General features: G+C 34.3%; 2 protein-coding genes across 8 annotated transcripts; both read left to right on the plus strand.

Moving 5' to 3' along the window:
• On the plus strand, positions 1-6575 carry LOC117927010 (homeobox-leucine zipper protein HDG2-like). 6 transcript variants are annotated; one of them, XM_034846367.1, is made up of 13 exons: positions 1-227; positions 316-787; positions 1570-1781; positions 1900-2017; positions 2246-2434; positions 2565-3005; positions 3118-3219; positions 3370-3570; positions 3690-3852; positions 4012-4283; positions 4989-5084; positions 5179-5565; positions 6122-6575. In XM_034846367.1, exons 2-12 carry the CDS (start codon positions 683-685, stop codon positions 5542-5544), a joined length of 2265 nt encoding a protein of 754 aa, XP_034702258.1. In that variant the 5' UTR covers positions 1-227; positions 316-682; the 3' UTR covers positions 5545-5565; positions 6122-6575. The 6 variants fall into 6 exon arrangements, with proteins under 6 accessions (XP_034702258.1, XP_034702257.1, XP_034702256.1 ...); XM_034846366.1 differs by having other exon boundaries at positions 2-227; positions 3690-3864; positions 4989-5078; XM_034846365.1 differs by having other exon boundaries at positions 3-227; positions 3690-3864.
• Positions 6576-15210: 8635 nt separating this feature from the next.
• On the plus strand, positions 15211-26043 carry LOC117927012 (FHA domain-containing protein DDL). 2 transcript variants are annotated; one of them, XM_034846374.1, is made up of 11 exons: positions 15211-15596; positions 17316-17867; positions 19199-19230; positions 19833-19893; positions 20117-20174; positions 22511-22603; positions 23681-23795; positions 23874-23921; positions 24029-24074; positions 24223-24289; positions 25555-26043. In XM_034846374.1, exons 2-11 carry the CDS (start codon positions 17325-17327, stop codon positions 25566-25568), a joined length of 1077 nt encoding a protein of 358 aa, XP_034702265.1. In that variant the 5' UTR covers positions 15211-15596; positions 17316-17324; the 3' UTR covers positions 25569-26043. The 2 variants fall into 2 exon arrangements, with proteins under 2 accessions (XP_034702265.1, XP_034702264.1); XM_034846373.1 differs by having other exon boundaries at positions 15212-15596; positions 24223-24293.
• The last annotated feature ends 593 nt before the right edge of the window (positions 26044-26636 follow it).

The raw sequence follows: 26636 nt of genomic DNA on the forward strand, positions 1-26636 counted from the left end.
TCTTTTTCTCCACCTCTCCATTGCCTCCTCTTTCTTGATTCTCTGTCTTCTTCTCCCCTTCCTTCCCTTTTCTTTTCTCTCTCTTCATCTCTATCCCTAGCGGTCGTTGCTCTCTCCATAAAAGCTCCAGACCTCACATCCTGAGACTCTCTTCTGGATCCATAAACACTGGTTTCTCCGGCCACGCGATGGATCCGGGGCCTTGTCTGCTCATGGGCTGTTTTGCAGTAAGCCTATATTCTATCTTCTTTATTTTTGGAAGTTTTTTCCTTCCATTTTTACTCTTTTTTACGTTTTTTTATGTTTTCTTTGCAGATATTGGGAGGAAGAGAGAGAAAGGGAGATTAGGGCATAGTTGGATTCTCCGAGATCTTCGTGGGGGTTACATTTTTTTTTTTCGTTTTGTTGAAATTAGTCTGGTTTTAGACTGTCAAAAGCCGTATAAAAAAATTGTCAACCCTACTCGCTTTCTGGTGGGCTGGCACGTATTAAGAGATAGACTTTGAGACCTCTTTTTCAAAGGCAAAAACCATAGTCAGCACTGCCTGTTTGTTACTTGTAATAATCCCATTTGCTTGCTCAGATAGCTGCAGAGAATCTCTCAAAGCACTGCCCTTAAACCCACTATAACATAAGAGAAAGTCCACTTATTGAGGCTGGTTAGGGCTTCTGGGTGTGAAATATGCCGGCGGGAATTATGATTCCGGCGACCCATATGCCGTCAATGATGGGAAGAAATGGGAATGTTGCTGCTTATGGATCTTCCTCAGGACTCAGTCTTGGCCAGGTCAGGCCTCAACTTCTCTCTTGCTGTGATTCTCATATGGACGGGAGTTTAAATGCCCTTTGATCTGGTTTTCTGCTCTTTTCTCTCTCTGATTCTTTGACAAATCTACTTGCGTTTTCATTTTCTAGGACGGTGGTGGTTGTTGCATTAATGGGTTTCGATTCACTTTTATCATCTCCTCTCCTCACAACATTCCACACAGCAGATCTTTTTTCCAACTCTTCTTCCATTACAGTGAAAGACTTCAAAACAAAAAAAAAAACAAAAAAAAAAAAGACCGATTATCTTAGTGATTATCTATTAGCAAGACTAATTTTCTATTTCAAGCAAAATCCTTCTCGATATTCGAAAACCGCTTAAAAGTTTTCTGCACACACACAGAGGAAAAGTGAAAGAGGGGGAGAGAGATTTCAGACCTATAAATATTTCTTCTTCTTCATTTTTTCTCTGGTGGCTCATTTTTTTTATAAATATATTGTAGCATATGTTTTTAAAATAAAAATAAAAATTGAAACGATGTATAGACAAATAGAAATATTTTTGCCCTACAAAATCAGGTCGGTTGCTTTGTTTTCATGTAGAGATATCAAATTAGGGTTTCCATCTGCTTGCCTTCCTTTTTGGTCTTGGCTTCTTCTTATATCTGCAGATCTTCATCTCGTTTATTTTATGAAGTGGAGATGTTTTTCGTTTTGCTTTCTTTTGAGTGGTAATTTCCATTCTGTTGTTAGATTGAAAAACCATAAGCTTCGGAATCTTAAAGATCTGTAGATATGTTCCAGCCAAATATGATGGACGGCCAGCTTCACCCACTCGACATGACTCAAAACACATCGGAAAGTGAAATCGCCAGGCTCAGAGAGGATGATTTTGACAGCAAATCTGGCAGTGAAAACCATGAAGGTGCCTCCGGAGATGACCAAGATCCCAACCAACGCCCCAAGAAGAAGCGCTACCATCGCCACACTCAGCATCAGATCCAGGAAATGGAAGCGTTAGTTCTAAAACTAAAACCAAAATCTACCAACTGATTCTATTTCTTCTTCTTTTTTCTTTTTCTGTTTTTATGAAGAAGGATCTCTGATATTTCATCTTTTTGTTTTTGCACTTAGTTTCTTCAAGGAGTGTCCACACCCAGATGACAAGCAAAGGAAGGAGCTGAGCCGTGAATTAGGGTTAGAGCCCTTGCAGGTCAAATTTTGGTTCCAAAACAAGCGCACCCAGATGAAGGTATAGATTTCCTTCATATTCACAGCTTGTGCTGTCCTAATATAACTCTTCACACACTATTTACGATATGATTTTTGCACCTTATCTTGTTTCAAGGGGCCGTTACGGTCTCTTTGTAGTTTTCTGTAATGGAAAGTAACGGGTTTGCATTAGTCAACCCAGCCTAGGTTTCTTTTTTGTGCTAATGGGTTTTATACCTTCTTTTGTGATTTCTATATATTCTCACAGACCCAGCATGAGCGCCACGAGAACACACAGCTTCGCAGCGAGAATGAAAAGCTTCGTACAGAGAATTTGAGGTACCGGGAAGCTCTGAGCAACGCCTCCTGTCCTAATTGCGGAGGCCCGACTGCTATAGGAGAGATGTCATTTGATGAACATCATCTGAGATTGGAGAATGCTAGGTTGAGGGAAGAGGTATAGAATAGAAGGATTTTGGAATTTAGTTGATTCTGTATCTGTATTTATAGAACATTTTGTTGAGGTTCTAAAGCTTGATGTTTCTTTTCTTTATTATTATTATTATTTTTTTTGGTTTGGTTTTCAGATTGATCGGATCTCGGCAATTGCTGCAAAGTATGTTGGCAAGCCAGTAGTGAACTATCCTCTTATTCCTCCTCAGGTTCCCACCCGTCCCCTTGATCTAGGGGTTGGAAACTTTGGGGCACAGCCAGGATTAGGAGGCGAGCTGTTTGGAGCCAGTGACCTTCTTAGGTCAATCAATGGACCGACTGAAGCTGACAAACCAATGATAATTGAGCTTGCAGTTGCAGCTATGGAGGAGCTATTCCGAATGGCTCAGATGGGGGAACCTTTGTGGCTTCCAAGCCTTGATGGCACAACCACCGAACTAAGCGAAGATGAATATATCAGGTCATTCCCAAGGGGAATTGGACCAAAACCTGCAGGATTTAAGTGTGAAGCCTCGCGAGAAACCGCTGTTGTTATCATGAACCATATTAGCCTGGTTGAGATTCTCATGGATGTGGTAGGTTTTAATTTAATTCCTTTTATTGAAGATTATGTAGATATTGAATGTTGAGCAATCTTAGTCCTTATGCCTAATTCACTTTTCCAACTGTTTGATATTCATTCTTCAGAACCAGTGGTCTACCGTGTTTTCTGGCATTGTTTCAAGAGCTATGACCCTGGAAGTACTATCAACTGGAGTTGCAGGGAACTATAACGGAGCCTTTCAAGTGGTAATTATAATATAGAACTTGAATGTTTTTCCGCAATCATCGCTTGTAACAAGCTTAGAAGGATCCAGGAAAACAAAGAAAAAAAAAATGAATCCCAACATATGTACTCTTAAAAGATTTGTTTTTAATACATACTTGTTTTATTTCCAGATGACAGCTGAATTCCAAGTACCTTCACCTCTAGTTCCTACTAGAGAGAGTTACTTTGTGAGGTACTGTAAGCAGCATGCTGATGGAACTTGGGCAGTGGTTGACGTTTCCTTGGACAATTTACGTCCTAGTCCGGTGGTGAGATGTCGAAGAAGGCCATCTGGATGTTTAATTCAAGAAATGCCTAATGGATATTCAAAGGTAAATAAATGATCATAACTAAATTCCACTAAAAAACTACTCTAGCCAGTACTTAATTTCAACACATTAATACTAATTAGTTCTCTCATTTAATTTTCTGATGGCCTTTTATGCCTTAGGTTACATGGGTTGAGCATGTTGAAGTGGATGATCGAGGTGTTCATAATATATATAAGCAGTTAGTTAACTCTGGTCTTGCATTTGGGGCGAAAAGATGGGTCGCTACTTTAGACCGCCAATGCGAGCGTCTTGCAAGTGCCATGGCAACAAACATTCCTACGGGTGAAGTTGGTGGTAGTAATTTTATTTTGTTGTATTTTTCCCACATGAAATTTATATCATAAAGACCAATACCAATGAATTTCAATTGAATTTTAAGGATTTAGGCAACAACATATGTAGAACGATTATTACTAAACCTATATAATTGTCACTGCACAGTGATAACAAGTCAAGAAGGGAGAAAAAGTATGTTGAAGCTGGCTGAAAGAATGGTGATAAGCTTTTGTGCTGGAGTGAGTGCCTCTACAGCCCACACATGGACTACGCTATCTGGAAGTGGCGCTGATGATGTTAGGGTTATGACCCGGAAGAGCGTGGACGATCCAGGCAGGCCTCCTGGGATTGTGCTAAGTGCTGCTACTTCATTCTGGCTTCCAGTTCCGCCAAAGAGAGTATTTGATTTTCTCCGTGATGAGAATTCTCGCAGCGAGGTATGATTGTCAGAGATTATATATGTTTGGGATAATTGGATTCCTAATTAACTTGATGTTTATCCTAACTTCATTTTGTACAATCTTGCACAAAAGTCATTTGCATTACTCCTTATTCCATTTAGTCTTTAGTTGGCTTGCATATGCAAATTACTAGCCTATTAATAAATATCTAATATAGATCACCCTTATAATAACTTGATGTCATCTGGCCTCAGGAAATTAAATGATTAGTATTTAATGGTACTGCAGTTTGGACAAATAAAATAAGTGTCCTTCCAAGAATTTTTAGCTTTTGATCAGTCAAATTTGCTTATGATCATACTTTGAAAAAATGCCATATCATAAGACATTGTCCATTTTAAGCTTTGGAATTGAATATATTTCAACATGACTTAACTTTCTAATAAACATAAGTTTTTATTAACAGTTGGTTAATTGCTTGCTTCCATGCTAAATAGATATGCAGCAGACAATTAATGGGCAACAGTCAATTATAGAGAGAAGCCATAAATAGTGCATTTGGACTTGGGTCTAATTAATAGTGAAGAGGATAATGTAAATTCATTTGCTCTTAGATTTGGTATATTTAAATTGTTCATGTGCTTTTGCTAAGTAAAAACAAGTTCAGTGGCATAAAATCATCTGAAATAATCTTGGTTTATTGATTTTTTCTATTCACTACTTCGTGTCTTATATCTGCAGTGGGATATTCTCTCAAATGGTGGGGTTGTTCAAGAAATGGCACATATAGCGAATGGTCAAGACACAGGCAACTGTGTATCTCTGTTACGGGTAAATGTAGGTTAATATTTCTATGTTTTTCTAGTTCTTGTTCTTATTTTAGTGCTTGTGTCCTTCAACCAACATGCTTAACCATTGTGAACATTTCTAGAGTGCAAATTCAAGCCAGAGCAACATGTTGATATTGCAAGAAAGCTGTACTGATTCAACAGCCTCTTTCGTGATTTATGCTCCTGTCGATGTTGTTGCCATGAACATGGTACTGAATGGAGGGGATCCAGACTATGTTGCTCTTCTTCCCTCAGGATTTGCAATTCTTCCAGATGGAACCACAACTCATGGAGGAGTCATAGGTGAAGTTGGGTCTGGAGGATCTCTTCTAACCGTCGCATTTCAGATATTGGTTGATTCGGTTCCAACGGCAAAACTCTCTCTAGGGTCGGTTGCGACTGTTAACAATCTCATCGCTTGCACTGTCGACAGGATTAAGGCTGCAGTCTCGTGTGAGAACGCATGAACTGCAAAGCTTGAAATATTGGTGAGTTCTGGATTAACTTGTGAAGCTTTATGGTGCTATTTCTTTTAATCTTCTTCCTTGAGCAGCTAATGTTCTTAGGGTTCTTAGGTAGACAAATATTTCCCTCTGAGATTTGAGTGCACACTTAATGCCTTTTCAGTGTTAACTCAGACTTCTGAGATTTTGATAGAAAATTTTCTGGAGTCCTTTCTGATTTACTGAGATTATTAAGCCTGAAAATGCATCAATTATGAGCCTTTTTGTAAGAAAATGATCATCTCTTACAAATTTTGGTTATAATGGTGTTTGTGCCCTTTGAAAAGTAGGCCATGCTCTTTTAGATTTCAGTTTTTGGTCTCATAAGAACACCCTTCAGTGACTTCACTGCTTCCATGGAAGTCAATTATATAATTGATTGAGATGCAGAAGATCAGAAAAGAAGTGGAAACCCACAGGAAATCATTAATATTCCCTCACATCTTGGCATTCATTAATGCATTTATTTCACTATCACTGAGCCTTTATTCTTCTGTATTTTCAGATTCATTCTCTCAATGCTTGTTTAATGTTGATGCAGTTATGAACTCAAGAAGGAGAAAAGGAAAGCAGGTAAAGAAACAAAGGTGAGGAGGATTTTCAGCTTATAGAAGATGGGGAGAAGTCAAGAGCGCACCTTACACCATCCTATTGTCCCAAGATGGAAAAGATAATTACCTTATTTCATTAAGAATTTGCAAGGATTCGAGGTTCGGGTATTGACTTCCCAAAACAAAGTACAATGAGTTTCATATAAGTCACATAGGTTTGAGCTTCCCCTCACCTTTCTAACTTTGTCAATTAGGGTTAGGGTTAGGGTTTTAATACTTCATTTCTGTCCAACCTTTTTTCCTACTTAAATCTCCTGTTGTTTGTGTGTGTGTTTTTTTTTGAAGTAGTGGGTTGAAGAGCTAACACCCACTAGCAGACATTGGCTTCTTTTTCCCATTTTAATAGCTTTTGAATTGGATTAATGCTTTGCTTCTAGTGTCTCATGTTCTCTTTTGGGTTGCTCTCCTTTACATAAAGTTGATGTGGGGGCTGTGATGAGGTGGTGATGGGAAATGCTAAAGATTGGGTTATTCCTTTCAGTACTGTAAGGTAGCCATGGCCTATAAATTTGAAGTATGGGATTAGAACTTGATTAAGATCAGGAAACATACAGTAACCATGTCTCTTAGAACCCTAATTGCTCCCTGGGAGGATTCATTACATATTCAATGCTAACAATTTGTCATTACATACACATCCAGTATATCTAATTCAACCCAAAAGCTTTGAAGGAGACAAGCAAAGAAGAGAACAAGAAGGATGTTTTGTGTATGTCGTGACATAAGTATAGTAAAAAACTAATTACATAAATTAGTATGCTCCCTTTGTATGATTGGATTGTATTAATATCAATAAAGTAATTGCCACGCAAGTAGAGTGAAAATAAATCAGAATCATGCCCAGAAACATACCCGAAAACCCCATAAAGAATCATTCATCCTTGGAGGAAAACCCATGGAGAATCAATCGTCCTCAGTCTTCTTCTTCAACCCATAAAGAGTCAATCATCCTATGAAGAAAACCCCATGAAGAATCAAACATCCTTTTCTTCTTCTTCTTCCACAATCACTCATCTGGTACTACTGGTTTTGTAGACTCCATAGAGTGAAGCTCAAGGACATATAAAAGATTTTAGAAGAAGAAGAAGAAGAAGATTTCCGAGGACTCGAGGAAACAGTAAAAGATTTTGAAAACCTGAATATCAGGCGGTGATTCTGGAGCAAGTTTGGAAGAAATTGACCAGTTGGGCTTCTAAAGATATTGCAAAACAACTGGAACTGCAATCTAAAAGTTGGTGCCTAATAGTGACCACTGCCTGCACATGCAGTCGATCAGTGTACATATACAGCACGTGGTGGGAAATCATTCATGATATGTCAGTTCTCTTGTCGGTGTGCCCAGATACACATGCATACATAGAAGAAAAGAGTATGCTAAAACACTCTATTTAATCTTTACTTTTAGATTGTTTTGGAAGCAATTTTCAGTAATAATAATATTCATTCTAAAGTAAACTTCATGGTAAATAATAGCTTAAAAAAATTAGCTTAAGTTCATTTAATCTTAATTAAGTCATTTGAATACTGACATATTCTATGAAATGTAATCTATTTTTTGAACAATTTTTTGGGAGGCTTTTTGCTTAAATATCAGTGTGCATAAAGTGCTGTTTGTGTCACAGAATGCATTAATAGTTCTTCCAGCATGAATGGACAAAATGCGACAAATTTATGTAACAAGGTGTACTGATATATACGTGACATGTCCTTAATGTACCAAGAAAATGATGGTAATAATAACAACATAAAGAAAAATATCATTCTACTGCATTTATTTGAATTTTTTAGGTATGATTCATGTAAGTTGTAACACATTTTGAAACATGAGGACTCTACTCATTAAAGGCCCTTCATTTGATTTTCAATAGCATTCAACTTTACAATATGTCAGATTACAACAGATGAGTGTACGATAATACCAGGAAACTTAGAAAAAAAATTAAGGATTTATTTGTCAATTATTTTTTAAATAGAAAAAAAAAACTTAATTGGTAATTAAAAACTATTTTCTATTTATGTTATTAAAAAGAAAAAATGGGATATTTTCAAATAATATCTTTAATTTTTTATTTTATTTTCACTTACTTTTTTAGTATTGTTTTAAAAAATTATTATACAAGTACGTAAAATAATTAAAAATAAAATATTAAATATAAAAATTATTTTTAAAAATGTTAAAAACAAGTTAAAAATATTTCAGGTTTCTAAATAGATTTTATTTTATAAAACATTTAAAAATTATTTTTCAAAATTATTTTTGAAAACAATTACCCAACAATCTAATTTTATTTAACTCAAAAGGGTTGTGTGTATTTAATGTTAGTACAAATCCAGAATTGGCCAATGCATTGGTGCATTAATGTATGAGACAAGAAATTTTCAAGGTAGAATTCAATGAATGAGACAAGAAATTTTCAAGGTAGAATTCAAGTTCCGATTGCCTAATTTTCTAGTTTTCCAAACAGCTTGGCAAAGACAAAAGTGCAGATTTTTTGGCAGCAATCAAATCCAATATGAGAACGTTATTGGTAACAAATATAAATTTCTTAAGGTAACAATTTGAATTTCTTAATCAATATCATCATTTGCAAATTAAATGCCTTCCCTTCTTGGACATGAAAGGCATCGTGATTGAGGATTTCTGTCACCAATTGCGATGTAAAATTGGAAAAAAAGTAAAAAAAAAATAATAATAAAATAAATAAAATAAAATTCGACGGTTTTAATTTAAGATTTGTAGAACATGGGCCTTACATTATTTAATTTTATGATTTCAAATTTCAATGACATTAAACTATATTAGTACATGTATAATTTTGATATAATATTTATGATTAAAAAGTAGATTAAGAGAGAGCCCCAATAGGAATTCAAATCATCCTTTTAATTTTAATTATGATTAGAAAATTTTATTAGAAAACCTTCTGAGTTTAATATATATATAATACAATCTTACTTTCAATTAAAACATTTTCTAACTTTTGGGACTTGTATATATTTAATAAAACTTTTCTCATCAATTATATTTGTCAAGTTAAAAGTCAAAAAACTATTTGAATTCCATAAAAACCCAATTTTGAATCATATAATTCAATTAATCCAATTAATCTTATCATTAAAAATAAGGTTGAATTAAGTATCTTGGATTAAAGGTCACAATGAGTTGAACCTAAGCACAAACTGCTAAATTACAACCATAATTCTATACATTATGTTGTTTCACGAATGTTTCTCTCCTAGATTTCATCTATATATATTACCATTAATATATCTCGCTACTACTCTAGGTTGCCATTTCTAAAGCAACATTTTGGTGAGATGTTGGTAACACTCATCTCTAAAAATCCCCTTGTTACTAGATCTTTAATCCTAATCTCATTGTTTGGTCAAGATAAGATTTATTTCTTTGTTCTTTAATCTTTATTCTTTTCATTTTTCTACCATAGAAAATGAGAGATTACTTAAGGTTGCAACTTAAGATTGGTTTAAAAATCTAAGAATTAGCTTATGAGCTTGAATTGAGGCTTCACCAATGCTAACTCAACTTAAAACCCAACCTTACACATAAATATAATATAATCTAAACACAACATTTAAAATATAAGATTGGGTTAAGAAATATCAACTCAATTTAAAGTTATGTTATGGGCTTGACTTATTAAAACTTAACCTATCCTACATACACACAACTTAATTTGAACCTAACCTTAAAAAAAAGTATAAGATTGGATTAAGAAATCTCAACCCGGTCTAAAGTTAGGTTATGAATCTAAGTTGAGACTTCACTAATCCTAACTTAACATAAAACAAGCACACATGTTCATATTTATAAACAAACACATATTTATATTTATAAACAAATATATTTGTATTTATAAACATACATATATATATATATATATATATATATATATATACACATTTATATTTATTAAAACCTACACACATAAGTCACACACATATTTACATACACATATATTTAATATGTTGGATTAAGAAATTTTATATCTTAACTCCATTTAAACTTAGGTTATGAGCTTAAGTTGAAACTTCACTAATCCTAACTCAATTTGAAAAAACTTTACATAGACGCACACAAAATCTCAATTCAATCTAAAGTTAGGTAATTATGAGCTTAAATTGAAATTAACTTCACTAATATTCCTTGTTAGAAAAAATAGACAAATACAATCTAAGGTAATCACCCTAGAGGGGGGGGGGATGAATAGGGTGATGGTCTATTTTTGCAAATTTAAATAGTATGAATGCAAAAAACAATTATATGCAAATATATAATAAAATAATATAAAAACAATTGCATATAAAGTAAAATAGTAGAGAAGAGAGAATACAAACACAAAAATTTTATAGTGTTCGGCGCAACCCGGCCTACATCCACTCTCCTCAAGCTTCAATCCTAATCTTGAGGTTCCACTAATTTAAGACTTTCAAACCAAGATTTTAAGCAATACAATTGGATTATGGTTTCAATCCACCCTCTTGGACTTTTGACTCCAAATACTCTTTACAAACCTCAAGAGATACCTCACTCTTGAATAACCCCTCAAATGATACCCCACATTTGAGAATCCTTAAATGATATCTCACACTTAAGATTTTTCATATCAAATATTTACAAATGAAGATAATAAAGGATCTCACAAAATCTTAGTACAAAACTTTAAGGCTAAAAATGATACAAAAAAAACTATGATTGAATGGTGCACTAATGATATACAAGTTTTAGAACAATAGTGCACTAAAAAAATACTCTCTAAACGCTCAAAATATATTCAAGAAAAGTTTAGGAGTGTTAAGTTCTTGAAACAATGAAGATTGGAGTCTTTTTATAGAAGAAAAATGTCAAACTTGTCATTCGAGGTTCAATCGATTGAGTTGGGAGTCAATCGATTGACTAGCCATTAGCATCTAATGCTTAGTAGGTGACCATTAGACCTTGACCGATTGAGGTGGGGGTTGACCGATTGAGGTTCAACCTTGATCGGTTGAACAATCGTTCTGGAAAAGAGATAATGTTTTTTTTGCACCCATCAACCGGTTGAGCCAAGGGTCAACTGATTAAGTTAGAGGTCGACCGATTCCTCATCCGGTTCAACCAATTAAGTCGTTTTTGGCTCAACAACCATTTTTTTCAACTTAAAACCTTTTAAACAAGTTTGGAAAACATTTAACACAAGGTTTTAGTTGAACACATGAAATCATCCAATTTTAAAAGATTTAAAATGAAAAAAACTCTTTGATGATTTTGGTGCATAAGTAAATAATGTAATGCATGAAAATCTTAGTGCACCAATAACTTTACAAAGAGATCTTATGAAACTTGGGTCTTGAAAAAACACTTCTCTTTGAGGTCATCTTCTTCTTAATGATTTTTCTTTGGCTTGATTTGTCTTTGTGATTACCACTTTGGAAATCATCTTGTTTAATCACACTTGAAATATTATCATTAGTTCTAAACTTTGTTTTGTTATCATCAAAACCGAGATTAACCAAACTTTGGTTTCACAATCTACCCATTTTTTATGATGACAAAACCAAGGTTGCTTAAAAGCTCCCCCTCAACATATGTTCCTTTGAATTTAGAAAACATTTAAGTTTAGAAACTTCAAGGAGTATATTAAGGGTGCTCAAAATGATATAATCAAACATAAATAACATAAAAAGCAATTTAGCAATTAACAAGATATTATTTTTAAATACGATACAAGCAATTATGATCAATAAAGTGCATTGCATCAATATGGATATGCTTATCAAGTTAGCAACCTATCATTACTTCTTCCACTTTTTCTCATCAACAAAAAGTCTCAATAAAGCATATAAGGGGAATCACATGATATCAAAAGTTAAAAATAATCAATAAGCATAATATAATTTTTCATGAAAATGAATCTCTCCTTTTTTCATTTGAAAACATTTTTCAAATAAAAGATTGTTCAACCTTAGAACATTCCCAATTTAAAGCATGATTTGGAAAAGATATATGAGAGAACATATGCATTTAAAAATATATATAACATGCATTGAATAACACTATTAAAACATATGAGCATATGATCATTCAATTTTACCTAGGTATATTAAAAAAAAATTATTTTTAATCCAAACCTTGGTTTAACAATTATTGCAGTTTTATCAATGTGATACCAAATGTTATATTATTAACAAAAATTATGCCAAGTGTTAGCAAAATGATAAAATAATATTGCAAATTAAGCTTTAGAAGGGATACCATTACCAATATTATCAATATATTTTTTCCAATGTATGCATATCGTTCTTCTTGCATGGATCCCTACAAAACAAATCAAGTAACCTTTGGTACCCATATCTTTTTGGGTCATAAGAGGGTTATTATTTTCTCCTTTTGGAATCCAAAATAATTTAGAGTTTTGAAGAACATGAGAGGATTTCTTAAGGGACAAATATCACTAATGTTATGGGCTTGACTTATTAAGACTTAACTAATCCTACATGCACACAACTTAATGAACCTAACCTTAAAAAAATATAAGATTGGGTTAAGAAATCTCAACCCTAGTCTAAAGTTAGGTTATGAATCCAAGTTCAGGCTTCACTAATCCTAACTTAACTTGAAACACGCACATATGTTCATATTTATAAACAAACACACATATTTATATTTATAAACACACACATTTGTATTTATAAACAAACATATATATATATATATATACACATTTATATTTATTAAAACCTACACACATAAGTCACACACACATTTACATACACATATATTTAATAGGTTGGGTTAAGAAATTTTATATCTTAACTCGATTTAAACTTAGGTTATGAGCTTAAGTTGAAGCTTCACTAATTCTAACTCAATTTGAAACAACTTTACATATACGCACACAAAATCTCAATTCAATCTAAAGTTAGGTAATTATGAGTTTAAATTGAAATTATCTTCACTAATATTCCTAAATCAACTTGAAACCCACGCTCACACAAAATCTCAACTTGATCTAAACTTAGCCTTTGCGCTTGAAGTTGAGACTTCACCAATTCTAATTCAACTTAAAACAACCTTATATAGGCACACACAAAATCTCAACTCGATATGAAGTTAGGCTATGGACTTGAATTGAGACTTTACCCTTCTTAACTAAAATTGAAACCCATACACTCATCCACACATACAAAATCTCAACTTGATAATCTTGTTATGTAAAAGAACACACATATAGACATGCATACACACAAAATCTCAACTTGATAATCTTGCTTTGCGAAAGGACACACATACACACATGAAATCTCAAGTTGATGATCTTGATACTTAGAAGGAGACCCTAAATCGTGATATCTCATTTTACCCTCTCATGCTTTCTCACATCTCATCTAACTTAACATATTAACTTCCATCTCATAACTTTGAGTTGACTAATAATATTTATAGAGTACCACTAAAAATTTTCATTATTCAATAAAAATATATATTTTACAAAGAAGTATCAATATATATATATATATATATATATATATATATATATATATATACACACACACACAATATTCATTACTAGAAGAGATGTTATGAAATTTGAGACATTTGTCAACAAATCTAAAGTTAAATTATAGGCTTAAACCTCACCAACCCTAAGTTAAAACTTGCATATGCATACATAATTAATGCTTGTCACGCGACAAACCAACCAAAGTTGCAAATATTATAGTTTTTTCCTTTTCTTTTCCTCAATTTTATCACCAAACAGCTAAAGGATTCTAAAAGAAATTAAAATTTAAGGATTTTAGTCCCTTTCCTTTCTAAGTGGATTAATTTTGTGTATTTAAAAACATTTTTTTGATGGGCAATTTGAATCTTCACTTGCATAACAGAAATTTGACTCAAATGAACTTATTTAATAATTATACTCATTAAATTGGCTTATAAACAAAACATATTTGACTCACATTTAACACATTTAAAATTTAACCTTGAATAATCATAAACATATCATTTTAAAAGGTTAATCATATTGATTTAAATAAGATTTAATTTGACTTAATTATTAATGGGTCATATGTTACCCTGTTTAAAAAATTAGTTCACATTTAGGTTCATACATTTAACTTGATTATTACTCATATGGTATTTGGGTTGACGTGATACCCATTTAATAAGTAGGTTGTATTTAGGTTCATAATTGGATTGTTATTAGTATCATATTGGGATTGATGTATTTAATCAAGTGTATAGCTTTTGACAAGACATGAACACAACCTATCAACACAAATTGCCACCCTCGGTTAAAACCCAAGTGAAGATTTAAACTAAGTCAAACCAAAACCCAAATCAAACTTAAATCATTCAAGATAAAACTTCTTTGAACCATCGAATTGACGACTTAGAGAAAAGGAACTAGAAAATAGAATAGAAAATGTACTCCTACCATTCTTTTAATTCAATAAAATTTCAATTTGATTACAATTTTTTTTTTCAAGAGAAATGGGTATGTACAATGAAAAACAATTTTCTTACCTTATTCTGTGTATTTATATATAATTCAAAATTTACCTAAACATTCTCTATGCTTTTAATCATTTCTCAAAACACTTTATAAAAACCATCTAAAAACACCTTAAATTTATTCTCAAAAACATTATATTTTGATAACAAGCTTTTAAATAAGGATTTTAGTAAAAAATTTGTCCACCATCTTTTTTCAGTTCGAAAACAATTTTCTATTTTAAACAGTAAAAAAAGTACTTTTAAGATCTATTTCCAAACAAACCCTTAGATGCTTTGTCCCTCCTTACCTTACACCATCGAGCCATGGATTTGGTCCGGGCAGAGGAAGAAATCATATGCAATATGTTTAAGCCCAACTACACAACCAAACCCATACTTAGTTCCGACCTAAGAGAATTTAGGCCCACCATACTTAGTTCCGACCTAAGAGAATTCAGGCCCAGTCCAATTACTTCTCAGCCGAAATGAACTTCGGCCCAGGCCAAAAGCTGGTCCGAACGCTCCAGAAATATCCGAAACGTCTTACCGGAGAGAACCAACTCAATGGCGTCTTCACCAGCAACGACGCTCAGTAGGGTTTATCTCCAATCCAACGAGTAATAGCCAAGCGACGTCGTCTTGATGTCTCTTGCCCACTTTTTCCTCTCAGCCCTCAGATCCCCAATTTCGGATTACCCATAGCTTCGCTTTCGCTGCCGTCACGCCGACCCAGTCCACCTTGCTGCTTGGAGCCTTGGACAACGCTGTCGCGCCGGATTTTTTAGGACAACCGATGACCGCCGTCTCCAATCCCTGCCGCCGTCGCTAATCGCTGGTGCTGTTAGGCTTCTGGGTGTTTTGGTTTTTTGCTTTGTGGCCTTCTGCAAGGAATTTAGTCAGGCTTTGGGGTGAGTATGAACATTGGTTAATTTTTTTTTACTTGTTATTAACCATCATGTGTATCATTCAAAGCTGCATTTCAAACCCAGCTACATTTTTAAGTGCTTTTCTTCTTCCTTTTTTTTGTTTTTTTTTTTTGAAGTGTTTGGTTCCCGGGAAAGAGCAGTAGGAAGGGAAAGGAATGCTTTGAAATGGACTTCTTTTTTCAAGCTTTTTGAAGCATTTCCTTATCTTTCCCGTTGACCAGGCAGAGGAACTTAGGGTTTGAAGGGTGTTTTTAGTGTATGTGTTTTTTCCATTTTTGTTTTCAGAGGATTTTAAATTTGGCTTCTTTCTGGTGTTGTATAAATTATAATGCAGGATTTTTACGCACTTCAAACTGTAGGCTTTTAGTTTTTTTTTTTTTTTTTTTCTAGAAAATTGGTTGATGTATTGATATGGGGAAAAATAATGAAGACCTAAAGAGTTCAATCTCTTTGCTTACTTATTGAAACTATGGTCAGAATCTGTGTTAGAATGTAGTGGGGATGTTTTTATTATTTAGAACATTATGAAGCATAGCGATTTGGAAAAGATTTTATAATTGGCAGGCAATAGTGAAATTAGGAGTTGCTATCACTGAAAATTTCTTAGGTTTGATCATGGACGTGTCTGAAAAAGCTGAAAAAAGAGAAGAGATGATATCGATATTGCAGTAGAATTTATTATTTTTAATTTATTAGGATTATTTTTAATTTTAATATTATACAAGCGTCTGTTTGGATGTGCATCCTGTGTTTTTTTTATTTTTTTTATTCAGAAAATAGTTGGAACATTTTAATAACATACAAGAATTTTTAGAGGCTTACATCTAAAAGGTAATGATTTTAAATTTTATTTAAAAAATTGAGATAACAAAAAATTTTTACTTCCTCAAATTTAAAAATTTTCTAAAATGATTTTTAAAGACATAAAGTAAATCTATATTTGTTGTACGAGAACTTCTATCTTTTATATAGAATTTATTAGGACTTTATGTTTTTTAAAATAAAAAACAAGAAAGGTATCCAAACGGGCACTAAGTTATAAATTTATGATATCATCAATTCGATTGTAGTTCAATTACTGGTTCAATGATTGAACAGTGGAAAAATAACTTTTTTGGTTCTGAAAATAACAAAATCCAAAATTGCTAGTTCTTTTCTTTATCTGCATTTAACAGCTAAGCTTAACGCCATTGCACGAAAATCACTTCGAGATTGCCTTCCAAAACAACATCGTAATTATCGTTTCAATCGATCCCTGGTCTTTTCTCCTCCCTTCCTCTCTTGCTAATGCTAATTATGCTTTCTCTTCGCTGCTGATTGTAGCATTGACATTTGCCTTTATGCTTTTGAAGGTACTGTTTGGTTGGCATTCCTAGAAAATGTTTTTCTTGGTTTTGAAAGGAAAAACAAATGAAAGAAAAAGGAGAATAAATCTTTGGATTTCTTTGTGTTTATCATTTTTAAATTGTGTTTATGTTGTGCTTGGTTGTGAAGAATGAAAAAGAACCCCAGCTATGCTAAATAGTTAAATTAGGATCAGTTGAGTGGTTTTCTTTTTTCTTTTCCATTTTCTTACATTTTCTCACAACAACATAGACATGCTGCATGTCTAACCATCTTGATTCAGAGAATTTATTCTTTGATCACTGGATTTATTTTTCCTTAATGTATTCTATAAAGAAAAGTTCATTGCTTCCCTAGATATCATCAATGCCAAGACATTCATCAGACCGGTCAGCTTCTCCAGTGAGGGGACGAGAGTCTCCACACAAAAGGAGTCAATCTCGGAAAGAAAGATCTCCCGGCAGACGCAGAAGCTCCCGGAGATCAAAATCGCCTGCTAAAAATAGTTCTTCTCACCGGACAAGGTCACCAGACCGAGAGAAACGGTCCAGTCATGCTAGGTCTCCTAGGCATGCTGAGTCAAATTCTCCACTGCCACGCTCTCCTTCCCCGCGCACTAGACGATTGAAACGAGCCCAGGCTGAGCGAGAAGTTGAGAAAGTAACTGAGAAGGAATATGAGAAGAATGGTAGTAAGGACAGAGAACGGGCTAGGCACAGGGAAAAGAGTTCAGAAAGAGAAGTTCCTAGGGAGAAAGCTGAGAGGAGGTCAGAGAAGGACAATGCTGGTGGGGAATTTTCCAGATCAAGGCGTGAGCGAGAGCGGTCTGTTTCTCCAACAATTCATCATCATCGGGGCAGACACGGTTCGCACTCACCTCCTAGAGATGCAAAGAATGGGTATGATGAGGTGTGTGTCATTTCTTACTTTTTTTTGTTTTTTTTTTTTCAAATCATTGAAAGAATTCGTGATTTTTTTAATCATCTATTGTGCAATTACCGTATAGATAAAAAAAAGGTCCTGAAAAGCACACATTGCAGGTTGCAGTCTCAAATCCCTTTTCTTATCAGAAATGAAATTTTACTAGTTAAATGTGGATTACAAGGAGTTGAAAGATATTATGCCCTTTAATGAAGCCCCAAAAATCCTAATGTAGTTGCTACTCTTAATTGGGTTCCTTATACATAGAATCATATGACTTGTAAATCCAATTTAAAGATGTTTCACCAGAGGTAAGATTCCATAATTTTTCCTAATAGAGTGCATGCTTTTTGAAGAACATTGAAAATCCTTTTTGGCTTACCAGAACAATGGATGAATCACCCTCTCCTAGAATATGGCATCAGCCCATTCCCAGCTTTATTTGGACTCTCCAACATGCTAACACTTTGCTTTGCTTGATTGTTCCACACATAAGTGTTAGAGGAATTATGCTTAATTGGATAAATGTGATCCTAGAGATGCTGCCATTCCTGAACTGCCCTCTGATGAGATGAGGAAAACAAATCTCTTGTCCTTCATGCCAAAAGAACCAGATAAAAGCCCATATCCATATGGCATACCTTTAAGTCACTTTACCACAACCTGCTCAAGAACCTTGAAAATGGAGTGTCACAGGAAAATATTTGTGGGGAGGAGCAGCCCAACTCAAACTTATTATTCCTACTTGTGCCTAATCAGGTAAGTATTAGAATATGAATGAACACAAATACATGGAGATAAGGTGGCTGGCCTTAAGACAATCCAAAAAACACATGATTTCATTGGTCATGGGAAAAATGTAATGCGAAGGTCAACCTTGAGAACAAGGAATGTGAACTTGGTCAACAAGTGAACTATGAACTCTATACAGTTTTCATGAAGTGGAGGATCTTTAAATAGAAGGAATGATCCTCCCAACAAAGGTCCTGCCAAAAAAAATTTCCCCCCATTATCCTTTAAATTTGTTAATCTTTTATTGTTCCTTTTCCTTTTTGATCCTCTTTTAATTGCTAGATGTAGTCTGCATTTTTCTCATGGTCTGCATTCATAATTTAGAATGAAATTCATCACTTCATCATTGTCAAGTGCTTATTTTTTCTCCATGTAGTTGCCCATCAATAATTCTTTTTTCTCTGTAGTTGATTAAGTGATTAATGTTATGATCTTGACTAATCAAATGTTCTTGTGCTGAAATTACCTATGAAAAAAAAAGTACTCTTGTGCTGAAATCAAATCCACTGACCCAATTCTTTTTTCAGGGTACGAACTCAAGAGGAGCCAAACAACAGCGGTGAGTTGCCTGTTGATGTATTTTTTTCACTTAACGTCTGATTAGTTGTATTGCATGGATGTGTGAAGCTTTTTCTTCCTTTGAACATCAAGATGCTTGACTGGAGCTTAAACTAGCTAGCAAAATTCAAAACATTAATTAGATCTGTTCTAGAAAGTAGCAAGTTAGCACCTTCATTGGTTCATCATTCTCTGTATCAAGAAAAGTAAACATTTTGCCTCTTCTCTGTAATTTCAGTGACCAATTTTTAATAATAAGTCCATGATAATGAACAGTATCTCATACTAATTATTTTCAATTTTGCCACACTGATCTTGTTTTCTGGTTCCACCAGAAGACATTTAGCCTATCCTCTGAAATGTTATTGGAATATTTCCCAAATCATTCATCTTCAGTCTCAACTCTATTGTTAATTGATTTCTTTTATTTCAAATATTTTGATAGATTATGCTAATTTTTATGAATTATTAGAAAATCCCAATAGCAGGGTATGTTCATTATCTTGTTTATACTTAGTTTTCCTTGACTTGCAAAATCTCTGTTCAAACGGCAGCAATATCATTACAGTAGGAATTGTGATGATTTGTTATCTCCTTGTGCAGGGATGATGACTCAATAGCAAAGATGAATGCTGCAGAGGAGGCCATAGAAGAAAAACAAAAGGTAATGATTTGACTTGGTTCTGCCGCTTTGAAGTGTATCGATCATCTGCTGCATTCACATAAATAAAATGTATTGAAGTGTTCAATCACCTGGAAATAAAATCAAAGGCAATGAGTAGGCATATTTCTTAGACACGTAACCGAGCATTTTCATTATTTTAAAGTAAGGCTGTTTGCTGCAGTCTTTCTTTTTTGTTGCCTAACATGTGTGTAATTATTTGCAGCAAAAACCTTCTTTTGAGCTGTCTGGAAAGCTTGCCTCAGAAACCAATCGTGTTAGAGGTGAGGCCCAAAATTCTGACGAAAAAATTTCACACTTTCTTTTCTGTGGGGTACTTAAAGGGCTCTTTATTTATTTATTTATTAAGAATGTATTTCTTTGGAACCAATCCTAGAATCCCATCATCCCCACCCAAACCATTTGCTACTTGAGTCAGGCTCCAGGGCCCATTAAATGGGGCCCTACTAATATGAGGAAAAAGAAGATTTGACAGAAGGTCATCACAATGTTCCAAGTGGTAGGATATGCACCTTTTTACTTCGATGCTTTGTGCTGGTCTGTTGTGAGCTTTGGTAATTTGATATTAGCTCCCGGTATTCTCTTTCATTTATTTCCTTTACTCTTTCTCTCTTCTCTCTTCTCTCTCCTCTCTCCTCTCTCCTCTCTCCCTCCTTGTAGAATATATTGTTCTGTGTCATGTTTAATTCATTCTTTGCTTGGCACACCTCTTCTTTTTTTTTTTTCTTCTTTTGTGATAGGCAATAAAAGAGAATGTATTAATAGTGCCTTAAAAATCACAACAAAGTACACACAAGGTATATAATATATGTCAAAAGGCAAAACAAGGAAAGAGAAAACAAAAAACAACCTCCTTCTCCTTACTTCAAACATAACCAATCTACAAAGCCTATATACAACTTAACCCATTCCAAGAAACTGGCTATAGAAGAATATTTAATAGTTTGCTTCAGCTTCTCATTATCCTTAACTGACCTCCTGTTTCTCTCCTTCCAAAGAGTCCACAATAGACATGAGGGGGCTGCCCTCCAAGATTTCTTCCTTTTTCCCCCTACAAAATAACTGTGCCAACTTAGAAGGTTCTCTCTAACCATGGAGTGCCTCACCCATGTCACACCAAACACAAGTATAGATGCAACAAAATACTTGCTTTGGCACAGTGAATAAGTAAATGATCAACTGATTCTTCTTGTTTGCACAAGTAGCACCTATTTGGCATTATCCATCCCCCCTTCCTATTTATGTATGTGAAGATTGCTGCAACATACTATACAATTATATTTCTATTCCTTCTTGCAAACTTTATGGATGGCTTCTTTCGCACACTTCCTCCTGTATATATGTGAAGAATGGCGCAACATGCTATACAATGATTGTTATAGTTGTTTTTCTCCTTTATTTCTTTCATTTCTTTTTCATAGTTTGTGTCTGCATTTTGGATGGAGGTTCGGTGTTTGGCACATCTCCTCCTATTTCTGTATGTAAAGAGTGGTGCAGCATGCTATATGATTGTTGTTCTAGTTGCCTTTTCTCCTTTTGGTGGGGGTGGGTTTACATGTAAGATCAACCTCCAAATGCACGGTCACACAACACATCAAGTGTGCTGAAGCACCACATGGTCCACACCCACACCAGAGATCCAGTCCAAATCATGATGCTCGTTGTAGTTTCAATTACTTCTCTCTCAGGATTTAGCCTTCTTCCACACCATGAAGGGTCTTACCATATGTTGATTTCCAGTGAGAGCTGTTTCATAGAGAATTTGCTTACCATTATAATGGCACATATGTCTGTTGACTCAGTTTCTGAAAGCTTTATGCAGTTTTGGCAGGTGTGAGCTTCATTCTAAAAACTAATGTTGTGTTTGGCAGAGTTTTCCACAATGGAAGGTCCTTTTAGGGAAAGTTTTAATGAGAATTCCAAGAAAGGCATCTAGCAGAGAAACAGTGTTACTTGAATCTTAAAAGTCAGCTCTGTTTTCCATTTTGTTTTCACATCTTAACAGTAAACTTGGGCACTGTATTCCTTACAGGGTAAAAATACCCTGGAGGACCTTCCATCCTAGACGGTTTTTATCGCTTCCTTACCCTCAGTCTCGTTTACAACTTCTAAATGATTAGATCCTTCAGGATTCAAATATATATAAGTGGAGATGGATATACTGCTTTATTAATCTCAAAAATGATTTCCCAGGTTGTTCAAGGATATCCAAGTTCTTAACTGGAAAATGTATTTCCAGGTAGACAAATAAAATCTAAATGATTGAAGGTTGTCAAGGATATGATAAACAATTGATTTACATGCTAATGTTCAATTAAAAAATTAATCTGCTTCCTCCTACTTACTAAAATCCATCCCATCTGTGGCCATCACTGCCTGGCACTTCCATAAAATGTAAACATGAAGGTGGAAGGATACCACTACAATGTTTGGATTTTAATTATCCTATGTCCTGTTCTATACAGGTAGAACTTAATCATGCTTGCACTCTCAGTATTAAAATTTGATCCAACTAATTTGTTTTGCAGTTGAGAAATGGTCCTATGGTCGTTGAGATTGTACTGTACGACTTTGTTAATCAGAAGTTTCTTCATGTCAGGTATCACCTTGTTGTTCACTGAACCTCCTGAAGCTCGAAAACCAGATATAAGATGGCGACTCTATGTTTTTAAGGCTGGTGAAGTTCTCAATGGTTAGTTTAATGGCACTTATGTTTTCATTTCATCTACTCATAACTCTATTCTCAGTGTTATTTCTCGGTTATGTCTAGATTCATTTTTCATTTACTTCCATCTTCAGATTTTCACACATTGTACCATAGATGGTGTTCTTTTATTTTTTGCTTTTTAAAAATTTATTCCATATGATATGATATATGATGCTCTAATAAAAACTGGAATGCATCACTGGCAAAGTACTAAAATTTTTATAGTTACATGATCATTAGGTATTCAGAGTCTTACAAGGCTCATGTAAGTTATTGTAATTGCTTTTGGGATGCTTATATACATCTTTATCATTGGAAAGATGAGAGAGAGAAATTGTGTTAAAGACACCTTTGCCTTCTCAGTCAGATGAGTATTCTTTGCATGAGAACTCGTCAGTCAAACATAGCTAGGGATGCCAAAGTTACAAAGTAGTGGTTGTTCTGACTGTTTGGTTGGATATCTTGTTTACTGGATTCCTTAGCACTCTAGTCCTACACATAGCTTATTCTTGGTAGGTTGATCCTTAAATGGAGTATAAAAGTTGCTGCACAACAGTTACAAACAATCTGAACTGTGTAATACGACAGCATTTTCCTTTTAGATAAAAGTAACAAAATAGATCACTTATGAAAAAATGGCCTCATTTTGTGCAACTGTTTTAACATTTTCCTATGTAGATCCCTGAAATAGGACCCATTCATTTACAAGTTCAGATCCTCTGTTTTGATCACCATATGTATTGGATTTACCTTGTAAGAGGTGAACAAGCATAAATGAAGGGCTGTTTAGTTTGTGGGATATGTTGCTTGCAATTTTTGGGGTGCAATGGGTTTTTCCTTCCTCAGTTAAAAATCTTTTATTGGGCTGTGGAAAGCTGGGAAGTTTGATAAGCAGCAAAAAGGTGGTTTGGTGATTGGCTTCAATTGGTTTGTTTTGGTATATTTGCCTGTTCTTATGTAAATTTTCAATTCCGTGTAGCATGTGATATCTTGATTTGGGTCATTTTCATGTTCTTGTTGCTTTATCACTTTGATTTTCTGAGCAAATATTCTGATGAACAGAGCCCCTTTACATACATCGCCAGAGCTGTTATCTTTTTGGGAGAGAGAGAAGGGTGGCAGATGTTCCCACAGACCACCCTTCCTGCAGCAAGCAACATGCTGTTGTTCAGTTCCGGTAGAACATAATTTGATTTGATTTTATTGTTTTTCCAACTTTTTATTTTATTTTATTTGTTTGTTTACTCTTGATTAGGCAAATTGAAAAAGAGCAACCTGATGGCATGTTATCAAAACAAGTCCGGTAAGCTAAGATCCTTGGACTAATTTAAAAAGGAATGCCTTTTTGCTGTCAACTTCTTTAACAAAGTGCTTCTCAAGTCTAATTGTTTTGAATTTCTGCTGCTCTAGGCCTTACTTGATGGATCTGGGAAGTACAAATGGAACTTTCATTAATGTAAGCTTGTCATTAAACTCCATCTTACCAATCATGTGAATTTGTATGCACATGAGTGTGTGGTTTTTGTGGATATGAAAAATTGACCATGTCTGAAGCCAGTTCTCATTTCATTTTTCCTTTTAACATTTTCTCTTTGTGCTTTCAGGATAGTCGCATTGAACCTCAGCGCTACTATGAACTATTTGAAAAGGACACTATTAAATTTGGTAACAGTAGGTATGCCATGAGTAAAGATATATTCTTTGATTGCTGTGATCTGTTATACTATTCATTCCATTATCCCTGCTTTGGCATGTAAACTTTGTCGATCCTGTGCTGACATATTTCAGTTTTGTTTTTCTCTCCTTGATTGGAAATTTTTAACTGCAATTGTGGTATACATCATGACAAGTAAATAAGGTTTTTCTTTCTTTTCCTGGGGAAGAGAGGAATTGCTGGTCTTGGGGGGAGGATAGCTTTCATGAAGTTGGAAATGAAAATACAAAATACTGTGGACATGTCCTCTGGCTTCCTTTTCTATCACATTGGAAGGTTGGCGGACTAGTCTGAGGATAGAAAATGAGTGATGGTTGAAGTTATGGCATACCTTATCTTGTTTGTCTGTTTTTGCCTTTCTATGGACAAACTCAATTCATGTAGATAATTGCATGTATCAGCTATGAAATATGCTCATAGTTGTCAAGAATATGCAACATTCTTGCTATTGTACTCATAGCCATATTAGGGAGAGATCTAACAACCTCTTCAGGGTTTTTAAACTATCTTTCTCCTTGGTATATACACACAATTGCCTAGCACATGAACGAAAATAGAGATTTATTACAGAAGATTCTCTTGGCATATGTTTTACCCAAAAACAAAAGCATGAAAACAACCGGTCGATAAAAATTTGTTTCCATAGGCAAACTGGGTGACTTCCTATGCTTTTTTCTCAGCTATGTTAGTTTGCAAATACAGATTCTTTGTAATATAAAAGGGTGAATCTCATTTTCATCCTAGAAGAGAATGCATGCTCTCCATTTTGCATCAATTTTGTCTTTACCATTTTGTAATCTTGCCAAAATGATTATTTTTCTCAAAGCTGTGCTTTACCTTGACCATACCTCTCTAATGCACATAATTACTAAATATTAGCAAATGAACTTTCACTCCTCCAGAGTGTGAAGCTGTAGGAAGGGTTAATGAGCAAATTGCCCTTAGCCGGAAGCATGATGCACAAAAGAACTGCCTGTTGGGCAAATGGGTTGATTTGTTGATATTTGTTGGCCATATATCTAGTTTCTATGGATTTGTTTCTTTGTGGCAACTGTGGTGATAATCTGTTATCATGTGCATTCTTATGATACCATTTGAAAACCTGATGCACTCAACTTAGCCTTTCCACTTGTTGTAGTTGCCATTGCATGCTTTATAACTTTTCCCATCTTCAGATTATAGTTCTGACCTTCATACCCCATTTCTTTTGATGAATTGGCAGCCGTGAGTATGTAATCCTACATGAGAACTCAACGGATTGAGGGTAATGCTATGGCATGTGCTAGATGGTAAGGTGGTTTGCTTGCAGAAGAATTCAAGACTATGGTTGTGGCCAGACAATTTCCCTGGTTGCTAATGATATATTTTGTTGTATTTGATGTGAGTGAAGCTGAGAGGGTTTTCCATAATGCTGCATGTTTTAGGAAGGTGAAAACATTTTTGTCAATTATTTTGGTTTCCTAGTTTCTCAACTTTGGCACCAGGAAGTCTGGTGGATGGATTATATCATGCTGACTAATGAATCACCTAAAATCTAAAAGAAAAATCATTAGTGGGATGCTGATTTCTCATCCCCTTTCATTTTCTTCACCTGATTAGATTTTCATATCATGGGAGGATCTAGGATTTTTTATTTTTTTTCTAATTTGTTTTTATTTCATTGTCATCACACTGATCCATTGACCATTGTTGTGAACTCCTTTCTCATTTGTCAGAACTTATTTCACCCTTTTCATTGCCTGGATGTGCAGAAGTATATGTTTAGTGTTATTGTACAAGAATTTATTTCACCTTTTATACCCAGTGATTTCTTTCTATTTGGAAATCATCTCTTTTGTTTCATATGACCATTGCCATTGCATTTTGGGAAATATTTGAAGTCTGAGCAGGTTGGGTTCCTTAGGACATTAGTCTTCCAGATTTATATCCTCAATTTCTTTGATTGCCGATGTGCCAATGTTTACAGTTTAGGCTCCCAGATCACTCTTTGATGTGGCATGTGTTTGATTCCATGAAAATACTAAAGAAAGAAAAAAGAGAAAATAAATTTCAAATATTTGAAAGAAAATGTGAGAGAAAATATAGAGAAAAAGTAAATAAAAAATAAAAAAGATTTAAAATTAATAAATTATTTTTATCTTTTTATTCGAAATTATTTTATTTATTTTTAGTATATAAAAATAATTTATTGTTTTTTGCTATCTTTGATTTTCAAAAATTTGAGAAAAAAAAATATATAAGTTAATGAAAATGCAGGACAAAAAGTAGAATTTATTGGAAAAATATTTCACTTATCTTAACTCA

This window comes from Vitis riparia, chromosome 12, assembly GCF_004353265.1.
Source record: "Vitis riparia cultivar Riparia Gloire de Montpellier isolate 1030 chromosome 12, EGFV_Vit.rip_1.0, whole genome shotgun sequence".
NCBI lineage: Eukaryota > Viridiplantae > Streptophyta > Magnoliopsida > Vitales > Vitaceae > Vitis > Vitis riparia.

Bases quoted from the DNA above. Each gene is read 5' to 3' on its own strand.
- LOC117927012 (XM_034846373.1), top strand. From the start codon at position 17,325: ATGCCAAGACATTCATCAGACCGGTCAGCTTCTCCAGTGAGGGGACGA. The intron at 20,175-22,510 runs GTGAGGCCCAAA...TCTTCATGTCAG, and splicing joins AGAAACCAATCGTGTTAGAG to GTATCACCTTGTTGTTCACT. The intron at 23,796-23,873 runs GTAGAACATAAT...ACTCTTGATTAG, and splicing joins CATGCTGTTGTTCAGTTCCG to GCAAATTGAAAAAGAGCAAC.
- LOC117927010 (XM_034846365.1), top strand. From the start codon at position 683: ATGCCGGCGGGAATTATGATTCCGGCGACCCATATGCCGTCAATGATG. The intron at 788-1,569 runs GTCAGGCCTCAA...GATATGTTCCAG, and splicing joins CAGGACTCAGTCTTGGCCAG to CCAAATATGATGGACGGCCA. The intron at 1,782-1,899 runs GTTAGTTCTAAA...TTTTGCACTTAG, and splicing joins CAGATCCAGGAAATGGAAGC to TTTCTTCAAGGAGTGTCCAC.